The sequence below is a fragment of the Sebastes fasciatus genome, chromosome 9, assembly GCF_043250625.1.
Source record: "Sebastes fasciatus isolate fSebFas1 chromosome 9, fSebFas1.pri, whole genome shotgun sequence".
Taxonomy (NCBI): domain Eukaryota; kingdom Metazoa; phylum Chordata; class Actinopteri; order Perciformes; family Sebastidae; genus Sebastes; species Sebastes fasciatus.
Window position 1 is genome coordinate 25,074,927 of NC_133803.1, and position 13,887 is coordinate 25,088,813.

General features: G+C 41.2%; 1 protein-coding gene across 1 annotated transcript in view; it reads left to right on the forward strand.

Annotated features, from left to right (window-relative positions):
- stk32c (serine/threonine kinase 32C) overlaps nucleotides 1–13,887 on the forward strand; it is an 83,923-nt gene that overhangs the window by 21,239 nt on the left and 48,797 nt on the right. Inside the window, exon 2 of the mRNA XM_074646898.1 lies at nucleotides 8,164–8,219. Within this exon, the coding sequence (XP_074502999.1) occupies nucleotides 8,164–8,219 (56 nt within the window). The remainder of the gene's footprint in view (nucleotides 1–8,163; nucleotides 8,220–13,887) is intronic.

Genomic DNA, 13,887 nt, shown 5'->3' on the forward strand with positions numbered 1-13,887 from the left:
ATATAGCCCCAAGTGGTGCTGAGACAAGTAGTTGATTATAAATGATAGTACATTCCAATTTAGATAACCAATAAATTAATTTATTTAAAGGGTATCTTTGTTTTTTTTTCAACCCTATTTTCCCATGTTTTTGTGTTTAACTAACTAATGGGGCCAACAATTCCTGAAATTGGTCCAGTATTGAGGGAGAGCGCTGTAGACGGCAGCTTCTCACGGGCTACAATATAATCCTATTGGGGCAAGCTGGCATCGTCATTTACGTCCACTAAAAGTGCTTGTTTTTGCCATGACAGGCTCTGAATGTTATTATAAGTGTCTGACATCATAGAAGGAGTCTCGCTCAAGGAGAAGTCTTGTTCTGAAATCTTTTGGGGTGACGTGTTGCCGGAAAATGGAATGCAAGTGTAATGCATCCACGGTGGAAACGTGAGTGCCAGCCAGGCAGAGTTTGTTGTGTTGGAGTACAGAAAGCGTAGCTCAGTGTTATCTAAAAGATTTTCAATGTCACGGCTGAATGTTTAGATGATTTCGACAATATGGATGAGGTCTTTGAATTCGATGTCTGCCCATAATTTTTTGAGAATACGGATATTCGGATTTCACAGCGAGACTTGCGAACAAGCGAAAGGTAAGAAAAATGGTTTATTTCTCTGTAAGATCCTTTTCCCTATACATTGTTAGACACTTATAATTACAATCAGAGCCTTGCAGTGGCAAAAACAAGCACTTTTAGTGAATGTAACATTACATTGACAGCACAATTGCTCCCGCAGCTTGTTTTGTGGCTGCCAGTTACAGTGTTCTCCCTCCAATACTGGACCAATTTCAGATATTGTTGTCCCCATTAGTCACTTAGACACAAAAACATGGGAAAATAGGGTCCAGATTGAAAAATACAGAAGTTACCCTTGAAGTAATTTATCAGGTGACAAAGATTTGTAGAGTGAACGGTTAATCATGAGAAAAATGTGATAATAAATATAATAGTTAATTGCAGCCCTACCCCTCCAGAGCACTTTGCTGCATATCATTACAAGGAACATTTGAAATGGGAATACAAAGTGTCACGACTTATTTTAGTTAGGGCTGAATAGTGCCTTTGGTTCAATTAGTGGTTTGAAGTGCATGAACACACACAAACTCTCAGACCCTCTCAGACCCACTCTGATGCCCCTTGACATGGGCTTTGTGCCAATATCACCTCCTCCACAGGAGCCAATCACCCATTGAGGGCCCCTGTGGAGCCGACTCAGCGTATCATCCTGGTGTGTCAGCAGCTCCCAGCCCCACAGAGGAAAAGATGTTGTCGTTCTCCCACCGTCTCCATAGTAGATCAGATCCACTCACACTGCTCTTGTCTGAAGGGTCTGGCCGTAGTCTTTTGTGCAGCATCCACTGAAACCTGAGAGCGGCTGATGGAGCCAACATGCAGTATAGACACTTTTTTCTATCCAACCTCACTCACCATCAACAATCTGGTTTTCCTGAGTACAACTTAACTGTGAAACGACACAAAGTACAAATACCATCAGCAGTGTTTGTTGACTGTAATTTATCGACTGGATGCTCCCTGTCCTTAATCATTTGACTAAACACCTTCTGCAGCAACTGCGTATAAATCAACCACTTGAAGCTGGGGAAGAAAAGTGCTTCTTGACAGCACTGGAAAAGCATTCATTGAAATGCTGCTGAATAGAAAGGCGTGTTAATAGAGTCAACATGTAAAGAGAAAAACAGCTCTCGCATGATAACCGTATGATAAGCCAGGCTGTTCTCATACAACGTTCTTAGCTAAAAGTAATGCACTGTAATTCGTATGTATCCCATGAAATCAATCCATATGTAATCCACATAATTGTGAACCAGGAAGTATAACGAGCGGCAAACGCTGCGTAGGGAGGAGGTCAAGGTGGACGGGTGGGTTAAAAAACACCAGACTTTTGCCCTGGAGCCCGGTGTTCATACCCCGTGTGAAACCAGACGTCAACGTCTATTTATTTCTCACGTTACTGACGTACTTAAGTTACACCACTTCTGGAGTTATGCTAACCCAAACCAGGATCTTTTCCTTAACCTGACTAAGTAGTTTTTTTGCCTAAACCTGACTAAGTAGTTTTGTTGCCTTAACCTAACTAAGTAGTTTTGTTGCCTTAACCTAACTAAGAAGTTTTGTTGCCTTAACCTAATTAAGTAGTTTTGTTGCCTTAACCTAACTAAGAAGTTTTGTTGCCTTAACCTAATTAAGTAGTTTTGTTGCCTTAACCTAATTAAGTAGTTTTGTTGCCTTAACCTAACTAAGTAGTGTTGTTGCCTTAACCTAACTAAGTAGTTTTGTTGCCTTAACCTAACTAAGTAGTTTTATTGCCTTAACCTAATTAAGTAGTTTTGTTGCCTTAACCTAACTAAGTAGTTTTGTTGCCTTAACCTAACTAAGTAGTTTTATTGCCTTAACCTAATTAAGTAGTTTTGTTGCCTTAACCTAACTAAGTAGTTTTGTTGCCTTAACCTAACTAAGTAGTTTTATTGCCTTAACCTAATTAAGTAGTTTTGTTGCCTTAACCTAACTAAGTAGTTTTGTTGCCTTAACCTAACTAAGTAGTTTTATTGCCTTAACCTAACTAAGTAATTTTGTTGCCTTATCCTAACTAAGTAGTTTTGTTGCCTTAACCTAACTAAGAAGTTTTGTTGCCTTAACCTAATTAAGTAGTTTTGTTGCCTTAACCTAACTAAGTAGTGTTGTTGCCTTAACCTAACTAAGTAGTTTTGTTGCCTTAACCTAACTAAGTAGTTTTATTGCCTTAACCTAATTAAGTAGTTTTGTTGCCTTAACCTAACTAAGTAGTTTTGTTGCCTTAACCTAACTAAGTAGTTTTATTGCCTTAACCTAATTAAGTAGTTTTGTTGCCTTAACCTAATTAAGTAGTTTTGTTGCCTTAACCTAACTAAGTAGTGTTGTTGCCTAAAGCTAACCAAGTCGATCCTTACCTAAACCTACCTAAGTAGTTTGTTGCCTAAACCTAACCAAGTTGATCCTTACCTAAACCTAACCAAGTTGATCCTTACCTAAACCTAACCAAGTTGATCCTTACCTAAACCTAACTAAGTAGTTTTGTTGCCTAAAGCTAACCAAATTTTTTCCTGTGAAGGCGGAAGTTTATTTGGAAAAGACTGTTTGCATCTAACAAGCGGAAATGAAGTGTTGCTGGACATTCTTTGGAAAACGCACGAAAAATTAGGAATTACTTTTCGTGAAAGAGATAAAGATATCCGTTGTATGAGGATACGTTGGACAAGGCGGGTACTGAACAATAAACCATTTGTGCGGCTGTGCACCATTAATCTGACTGAACTGGAATCTCTTCGCCTCTGCTGTTTGACGTCACTGGTCAGCCAGTCAAGAGACGCCACCCTGATGTGATTTAAGTCAGTGTAAAGCTCCTCCATAATTCTTCCTCCCAGCATGTGGGAGCCAGCCTGACACATGATGCTGATGGGATGGTTACAGGAAACGCTGTGTCCGCTCTAATTATCCCCTCAGAATGGAACATGGCCCAAATCTCTTTTGCCCCTGAACCTAAAGAGCAGCTCCTTTCATCAGGCCAGTTAAAGGGGGGGGGGGGGTTTGTTTTGCTTCCCATTACCCGCTGATGATGACTCATACTTCTAGGAAGCACGGTAATACTGGGGACGATCGATGGGTTAAAAGAAAAGTTGCAAGCATGGTTAATTGTGCTATCTGTCATGTAGAATCATATTCCAAGTCTTTGGTAGTCAATTTACATTTCTAGGGTTTCCTTTTTTTATATATATATAACTTTTTTTTGATGATTTATAACATCTGACACATCTACTACAGTGTGACTGTGTGAAGGTGAAGTCGGTTTCAGCGTTTACTCATGTCTTTGTGAAAAGAAAAGCTAAAACCCTGTCAGATATGTTACTATAAGGATATTATATGAATGTTATACAGAGCCTGAAATTATAAAGTAAGTGAACCAGCGCTCCGATTTGTTTTAATGTTTCAGTACTTGTTGATACTATGACATTTTTGTGCAGTCTTGCTGAATAATATATGGTATCCCTGCTTCCTTTGCTAGATATATCATTCTTTAATTAATCTATAATGTCTAGAGCTACAACTAACTTGAAAAACATTTTAATGATTATTTTCATTGTTGATTTATCTGTTGATTATTTTCTCAATTAATCGATTAGTTGTTTGGTCTATTAAATGTCAGAAAATGGTGAAAAATGTTGATCATCATAAACTGAATCTATATGTTGTATATACATTTTCTAAACATTTCACCTCATCAGTTTTAATACCTCGCGGGTAGCTGTGTTCATGGCACAGTGTCTCTGTGTGCCGGCACCAAGGGTGCAGTCAAAGCCATGCCATATGAGAGGATTAGCCATGTACAAAAGACTGAGCAGGGACAATCCACACTGGATTAGCCTATCTTCCAGACAAAAGACACAAACCACACCTTGTGTCTTTTGTCTGGAAGCATTGTGGGGTTTACCTCCTCGTTCAACCCGGGGTGCATAGGTCAGCTGGCAGTGGGTCTGCCTGGAGGAGCCCAGCGTGCGCTGTCGTCTCTCATGATCGCTCCTTGTCTACACGGACAGGGGGCTGAGCAGATCAGGATGTGAGCTTCACAAGCTGAATGACTTTTAAGGAGGAGCTGCATGGGTTAGCGTCAAGCCTGCTGTGCTCACATCTGCCTGTGGCACTGCCACACACACACACTCACACACACACACACACACACACACACACACACACACACACACAGAGCAGAGGCAAGTCTCAATCAGTAACATAGAGGACCAGGAGGAGGCCGGTCAGGCAGCCCGTCAGCTCATCAGCCCACATTTGTACGTGCACTACATAGTAACATGCTGACTGAGTTCTCTGGCTTAAATCAGTGCCAATTCACCAAAAAAATCTTTTAAAATATATGTCTAAACCTTTTACATTCATGGGGAAAGAAAAGATTAGAAAACACCACTGCAATTTTAATCAAAACTTAATGAACAGTGAAGCTGTAGCAAGTGAAAGTGTTGATTTCTCCAACTATAACTCAACTGTAGCTAATTACAGTGGGCTATGTCTTTGTTGTTCATAAATCACCGAACTGAATGGCAAATCTCATCATCATAATTTTTTTTTGCGTCATCACTGACAGGTGAGTCGCTCAAGGGTCATTTTCCCAGTGTTAGCAGACAGTAGGCTAGTGCACATGCCATAGACAGCACTGTTTCGTCTCCATTGAGGAATTTTTTAGGGCACTAAATAGGGCACTGGATAATTTTTTTTGTCTAGAAGGTAACATGCAAATGGTTAAGGTTAGGCATTGACCTCGAACGGTTAAAGTTAGGATAGGTCGTAGAGCAGCGAGTCTCGCGAGAGCTTTTTGCAAGTTTTTGCAAGTTTTCACAATTTGAGGGTTACCTTCTAGACACGACCAAAGTTTGTGAGTTATTTCCCTTCATCCATTCATGTGAATGAGCCAGAGACCGAGGCTGGAGTGAGGGCTGGGAGACGGGATTAAAGGAAATGCTACTGCGCTTGCTCTATGGGCCCAATGGATGCGGGAGATCGCCGGAAGATCCGGGTAATTTTATACTCAGAGGTCGAGGCATTTTGGCTTCATGCGCCACAGAGAAACTGTCAAAGGAATGAACGTGATCCCGCCTCCAACGCTTTATCCACTTCTCTTTATACATCCATGGTTACAGGTGTCGTCAGTCCGACTTACCATCATTTATACCATAACTGACCAACTATGTAGCTGCTGTTAATAAAAACACTTTTGAATGTAATGATTATGTTTAGATATAATTTAGTAATATCAAGTATACAAGTAATAATAAATGCAACAATTCAATGCAATAGCATTATTTTATGTAATTATATTGTTGAAACAAGATTAGTTTGTGATAATGCAAACTTATCTTGTGCAATTCTGTTGTGTTTGGTATTATGGACAGCACAAAATACAGACCTGTATTATTATTTTTATATTAGAAAATAATCACATTTTATATTTCAATCACAGTGTTAGTCAGAGAAATCACAAATTTCATATTTTCCTCAAATTGTTCAGTTGAATCAACACAACAATAAAACATATAACCTGTTGCTTTATATTATACAGAGGTTTAACTCTGTACCACACACAACACAACTCTATCAATCAGCAGAACACACATCCACTGAGGAAGACTGAAACGTCTAACTTACACATATAGATATATGAAAATAAATTAAGATGAATGATTACAGTGCTGTGAGCTGGGTGTTTTTCTGAAATGAGACTCCTCTGTATTTGCCTCCACTCTGATGTTCCCACCAGATAAACTGGGAATCCAAATTAAACATTTTCATATAGAGATCTTTTTCTTATTTCTTCTTGTTCATTTGCACAAATTAAAGCATGCAAGCGTCGATCTTGATAACAATTTGAACGGCTTTGTTAAAAGTTTCCAATGTTCTGTGACATAGCTGTAACTAATTTTAGTCATTTTCAACGCTCTGAATGTTTTACGTGTTGTGTGTTTTAAGTCCTGATGTTATGATAAGACTGAGTGTAGAAAGTTTTTGTCATTAGTTCAACTTCATAAAGTTGTGAGAAGACAGAACCATGCAGCAGGCATGATCAGAAAAAAACGTTACAATTCCTTTGCTGATACATGGTACTATTTTGAAGCTACACTGTTCAGGTCTTGCAAAACCATACATGCTTCATGTTGTGACTGTTGTGCTCTAACTCAAAATGTCATTACTTTTACATTTTCCAGACTTTTCATTGTCCAAAATTCAGTTTTCTCCCGCAGTGTTCACAAAAGCTGGTTTTCATTCTAATTGAAGATATACTTTATGTTGTATTGATTCCAAAGCTACAACTTGACAGTATCAACAGTACAACCAGAAAGTATGTACAATAATATGTTTTTATTGGTTTGGTACTGTACACCAGCTCAATGGATTTCATATTAAACAGTGACTATTCTTCAGCTTTACGAGTGTTCATATCCGTATTGGGTGAGGAGTGTAGGATTCACAGCACTTTTGGCCGTATTAGCGGCACGACTCTAGAGATGTTGGTTGGTCCACCACTTTGGTCCGGACTGAAATATCTCAACAACTATTGGATGGTTTGCTGTGAATGTTTTGTACTGACATTCAAGGTCCCGAGAGGATGAACCCTATTGACTTTGGTGATCCGTCCTCCTCTAGTGCCAACATGAGGTTCATATTTGTGGTTTTGAGTGAAATATGTCAGCATCTATTGGATGGTAAATTGCCATGAAATTAGCTACAGACATTCATGTTCCCCCCGAGGATGAATTGTATTAACTCAGGGGGTCTTTTTGCTTTTCATCTAGCGCCTTCATCAGGTCAAAATTTTAATTCATTCCAAATACCTGCAAAACCGACGCTCACCGATGGCCCAAAACTGTCTGACGGCCGACCATCAGCTTGGTGTGTCAGGGCCTTTAAGTACAGCCCCAGTGAGCATGCTGTAGACTCTTAGCCTTGTCATTTAGGAGTATGCAGAAGGAAAGTGATCGTATACCTACAAGCAAAGCAACCAAGGACTTTTTTGAGGCCAAACAGAAAGTTCTTGACTGGCCAAGTCAGACACCTGACCTCAATCTAACTGAGCATGGGTTGCTAAAGACCAGGCTAAAAACAAAACACCCTTAAAGCAAGCAAGAAGTGAAGGTGTTTGCAGTACGGGCCTGGCAGAGCATCACCAGGGAATTGTCTGCTGATGTGTGTGTGTGTGTGTGGGTTGTAGACTTCAGCCAGTTATCGACTGCAGATTATTTGCAACTAACCATTAAATGCGACAACTTTATGTTAACTTGTCCAATTACTTTCTGTCCCATAAAAATGGGGGAGTGTGTAAAACAAAGGGCTGCAATTCTTCCACCATTCATGTGATGTAGCTGTGAACACCCTCAGATTCATGTCGGCACTTTGACCTCATAGTCATTTTAAATATAAATGTGCTGGACTGCAGAGCCGAAACAACAGCAAAGGTGTCTCTGTGCTAATACTTTATGATTGCACTGCATGTCCTGCTCCCTGTTTCGTAGCTGAACTCATGCTGACGGATTCCTTCTCTTCTCTTCCTCTCTTTTTCTTCACAGTGAACTTTGACCACTTCCAGATATTGCGAGCCATTGGGAAAGGGAGCTTTGGAAAGGTAACGTAACCTCTATTTTACACCCAGCGGATGTGTACCTTCAGTTCCACCACACAGTCATTATCTCCACTACAGAATCAGAGAAGGGCAGGCAGAGATTACACTTTAGCTCTCATGACATTATGGTGCTTAAAAGATAAATAATGTTTCTATTTTAACAATAGCTATTAATACAGCGTATGTAATTCTCTCTATAAAGTCACTTAGAGAGGAGCCAATTTACTTTTCATCTCACGCCAGCCAACCTGTTGGGAGTTTTGACCCCGCGTCTCCATTTAATTACAGAGCGGCACGATACTGTGGCTGCATTTGTCACCATGCTCAATGGTTGGCCTGAATGAATACAGCAGAGAGGAAAACTTGGCACATCTCTGTGTGTGCTGCATATTGTGAAACCAAATTACAGCAGTTCTTTTCAAGCACGTCTCAGGTGCCAATATCGTCATCGGTGGCCATTGTTGATGAAACAGACATTTTGCATTAACTTTTGGACCATGTTTTAGTTGAAGAATTCTTTTGTGTTCGTATTGAATGCCTGCATGAGACTTCAGTAATGAATTCAGGGCGTGGCGGGTGTGCGTGTGTGTGTGTCGACGCACAGTTGGGCTCCAGAGATTGGAATAGTTTATCTTCATTTTGAATCCCAAATATCACGGCTAATATTTGTTCATTGTACTCATGCCTGTGTACGCCTTTGCAAAGTCTTTCTGCTTTGCTCTTCTCAAAACACGATCTTTTTTTTCAAAAAAACATGTTCCTCTGTTCTATGGAAAGTCATCGCCCAATGCTGAATACATTACCATGCGAATTTATGTTAATTTTAACTTATTGCTTTGTTCCCTCAAGCTGCTGCCACTTCCCTTATGATACTGAAGGGAAACTGCAGTAAGCCGGGAAACACTCTGCTCGACTGAAGCAGGGAAACCCATTTTTTTTTGTGCACATTAGATTATTTACAAATATTTTTTGGGAATAGATGCCACATGGAAATAAATGTTCATTCATGTTTTTGGTTTTAAAATTCCAGCATAAAGAGATTGAAAATAAGCTGCTCTTCTGGCTAAGATTGAAACGTCATGGATGTAACAACGATCCATGAAAGATGGTATTTATTTTTGGACACCTTCCGCTCCTCTATATCAGACGAGGGAAGCCAACTGCTTCAACCAAGAGGCACATTTTTTGTCTGAGAGCTGGCTTGTCTCATACACCGCTTTTAGCTATACCTACGAAAAGTAAATGCACTGTAATTCATATATATCCCACAAAATCAATTCTATGTAATCCATGTAATCGTGAACCAGGAAATATAAAGAGCGTTGTGGTGGATGGGTGGGTCAAAAAACATTGGACTTTCGCCTGAGACCGCTGTTCATATCCCGTGTGAGTCACGTAACTTCCATACTTTACGCCACTTCCGTATTTTAACCTTGACTTATTTGTAGGGGTGTCGATTTTAAGGTCACATTTCGATTAGATTTTCGGTTTAAACATGCCATTGAGGAATAACTTTTTGTAAGATATCATACGAACCGTTGTATGAGGATGCGTTGCTGAGAGCTTGCTTCCAGTTACGCCGTATCTGCAACACAGTCATGCTCGCACACACTTTTATGGAGACATGAGCGTGCACTCAGACGAACTACACTCCCACAGTCAGACAGATGCTCAGAGAAGACGTCTAGATAAAGTTTGTCCTTGTTGGAGGTCATCCTGTCTGTGTTTTTTTGGCCCACTGTGGCCACACTCTGTTTTCCTGCTGTTTTCTGAATACTGAACAGCATGAGTCTCCAGCTCTCCACTGAACACACTGAGGCCTGCGTTGGTGTGTGTGTGTATGTGTGTAAGCGGGGATGTAGTAAAGAAGACGGGTAAACCATGACCTCCAGTTGGCATAAAAACAAGACAAAACAAACTTTCAGTTAAAAAAAGAACTCCTACTGCTTTCAGATTTGCATCAGTGTCTACTTTTTGCACCAAAACACGCAGCATCAACTTGATATTATACTGGTGTTTACTCAGTGAAATGTGGCTATAATGATTTATGTTAGTCTAAAATGGTGTATAATCCATTAAACCATAAAAAAGCATAAAAACCACAACATAAAGACACAGGCGTGTGTGTGTTTGAGTGTGAAAAGTGAAGGACAGAAACACAGAGAGAGAGGTATTTACCTCACACTGTAGCACTGTGAAACATGATCTGTATATTCCAGCTTGTGTAGGTGCTCCATGAAAATGGGCTCTTTGGTGTTCAGTACTGTAGACGTGCGTGTGTGTGTGTTTTGCATTTGTGAAAGTCAGAGTATGTGTGTCTCGGTGCTCACTCTTGCACAGTGGGAACTCGTGAGGTAGGCTGGAGCTGAGAAAGAAGAGGCTGTCAGAGGGGAAGCGGAGGAAACCTCCCTCTAAAGCCATCTGCAAACATGGCTGACACCGGTTTAACTCTGCTCTTCATTTCTCTTTTTTGTCTCTTCATATCTCTCCTTTTTCATATCCGTACAGTATTAGGATATGTATCTTTCTCTACCGCTCCTCTGGCTGTTTCAACACAAGAGCTTCTCTCTATGTCATCTTCCTCTGTCAGCACAACCTTAAAGGTGTTAATTCGATATCCAGAGCATAAATATAGCAGCAAACAGCGATTTGCTATGTAAAGATACAGTGGAGTAATGGCATCCTGAGCAGAGGATCCCAATCCTGTATATTTAGCACCTTTTAAAAACCTCACAATTGCTGCACAACTCAAAGTAGAAGACATTTTCAGGCTTGGTTAAATAATGCAGCTCAGTCTGTACACTGCAAATGTCCCCACTGCGGGACTAAAAAAGGAATATCTTATCTTATCTTATCTTATCTAACAGCTAAGAGTTACATTGAGTTGAGTTACATTAGGATGTGTGCATGTGGTCATGCTCTATTCAGTTAAAATGAGTATTGGGCGAAGGTAAATTATAATGTTATCTTGTAAAATTTAGTTGAGGGTGAAAAACTTGAGGCGGATCATCAGTTAATAATACATTCACGAAAACCAGTATGAAAATAGTAATAAAGGAGTGTATGTTAAAGTACATGGAATTTATTGTTTGTTTTTTATCGTGGTATCGAGAATTCTGAAATTTCACAGGTATTGGTATCAACTACTAAATATCTGGTATCGTGACGTAGAGACGCGTTGTCCATTTTTATATACAGTCTATGATCGCAAATGAGAGTTTTTAGACCCATCACATAGTGTGGCATACAACGAACTTGTGAGATTGTCGTTATCACACAGCCTGTAGGCGCATTGAGACAAATTGTACTGATTACAAGATTATTCCAGTTGGAGAGTTGCCCCCCCAGTTTCTGCTCATCCCCCGAATCAGACTCCAAGGGGGCTCAAACTACAAGTGCATCTTGTTTTTGTGTTGTCATGAAATCAAACCTGTCTGAAAACTGTGGTGGTGGCGTCTGGGACAGCTCACGTCGAGGTCCAGACATGTCTCGGAACCACTCGAGCTAGATGGCCCGTGGTGACAGGTACAAGCCCAGATTTCGTTCCAACTTTAAGGATTTGTGTCTTTGGAATGAAAAATCTGTCTGGAAAAAGGGAAAAGCATGGTGAAAGCACTCACTCTCTTTTGCCTCGAATCTCAATCATTCCCCTCGTTCCTTCTTTATCAGCAGAGCTACCTCCCTCGCCCTCCCTCCCTCCTCCTCCTTTTAGTATATCAGGCCTAGTTTCTCTCTCTATCCCCCACTGTTCCTCTCGCAAATTCAATTCATGGGTGTTTTATGAGCTCGACAGTAAAGAAACCCTCTTTTGGCAAAGCAATATAATATTATTAAGAATAATATGGCATTAATGTTGTTTAAGCGCGGCCTCTCTTTACTTCTCCCTGTAATGTTTTTGGAGCATCTGTCCTCTACGAGGTGGGGGTGAAGAGTGATGGTAGCTGGGTGTGATTATTTCCACAGCAGTGGAGGATATAGCTCATTTGTAACGTGCCTGCTAGAGGGCTGGATGGCCATATACAGCAACCAGAGTCGGGATAATTGCTTGCTCCCCTGTTGCTCCCTCTCTCCTGCGCTACCCTTTTCCCCATGAGCATCACACTTTTGCCCCCCTTTGTCACTCCATCAGGTCGCTTCCGCCTCGGGGCTCATTAAGGCCCGCGCCCAAGGGAGCTCGAGGGCGGAGTTGACACTCGAGGGAGACGTGACGGCAGTTTAGTGACAGCTCCTTAATGCCGACAGTCAGGTGGACAGGTAAACATGTAAACAGAGAGAGGAGAGAGCGAAGGGAGGCAGGTGGAGAGAGGCAAGGAAGGTCAGAAATAGTGCAGCAGTTCAGCTGGTGGGTTCTACGTCTTCATACCCTGCAGCACGCGCACACTTCAGGGAATAAACCCTCATTAGGAGTGTGATGGAAGTAGAAAGACAGAGGAAATAAGTGGGAGTGGAAGAGAGAAGGAGGTGATATAGTGAGGTGAAAGGACAGCGAGAGACACCCTCATCATATCGGGGTATGATAGCGGTGTCTGTGGAAAGGTCAGGAGATGATGAAGCCTTTGTTACCTTTTTCTCTTGGTTAGCCCTGCAGGTCTCCCAGGCAGCGCACCGAGAGTCCTCCTGCCTATAAAAGACTGACAGTTGAGCCTTTACCTTCTAGCTGCAGGTGTGAACAGCTCCGACGAGAGTTGGTTTTGCAGCTTTGCAGCACAGCCCATCCGCAGTGTAGCCCTCGGCAACCTGTTAGCCTAGAAATGTATTCCGTTACACTGCTCCTCCATAGGCTTCACAATGCAGAGCTGCGCTGCATTGAAAAAGAAGAAGAAGCCATATGGATAAAATAGCTTCAGGGCTTCGAAAAGCTGCTTGAACACAACATTCAGAGAGCTCTGAAATGTAAAAATGCTCCCTTGTTTTTTTCTAAAAGTATAATTTCACCCTTCTCTTTTTGTCCGTGTCCGAAATCATTCACTCATTTACTGCTACCTACTCACTATCTAGGGAGTTCTATAGAGGACTATATAGTGAGCTCATCTGCAAAATGAACAAGACTCGGTCAAAACTGGGTATATGTCTGGACCGTGTGCAGTCAGTCTATGAATTTGTGGTTAAATTGTTACACAGATAGTCAGTGGTCTTGTCTATAATGTTAAATCCAGCTGTACATGTCCACCAGGTTCGGCGAGGACACTAGGCGACGCGCTGCTCCACTCAACTGGCCGTTCAAGCGGTGACGTACCCTATCGTGGAATGCACCTGATTGGTCCCTGGTTTTCTGCTCGCCGTTTCAAACAGGAAACAACATGGTGGCGTGCTCGTAAAGCATTTTAAGTGAGAAGTAGGTCTATGCCACTGCTGAATCTCGTTTCCTTTTAGATCTACATCGTCTAGTTTAACAGCCGGACACATCATGCTGGACGGGCTCATTTGCATAAAGCCTTTGTTTGTTGATGAAATTGCTAGGCAAATTCAGAATCCAGAAAAAAAATAGGGCATTTGGAGGCGTTAATATTAACATGATTCCTGCCAACAAAATAAAATATACATGGTAGAAAATGAGAATGGCAGCAATGCTGTGAACCAGAAGGCTGTCATAACCTCTAAAACTTTTCATACTCGCAGACTGCGTCTTATTTTATCATCGTCCAAGTATGCCAAAGCGCATCTTTGCTAC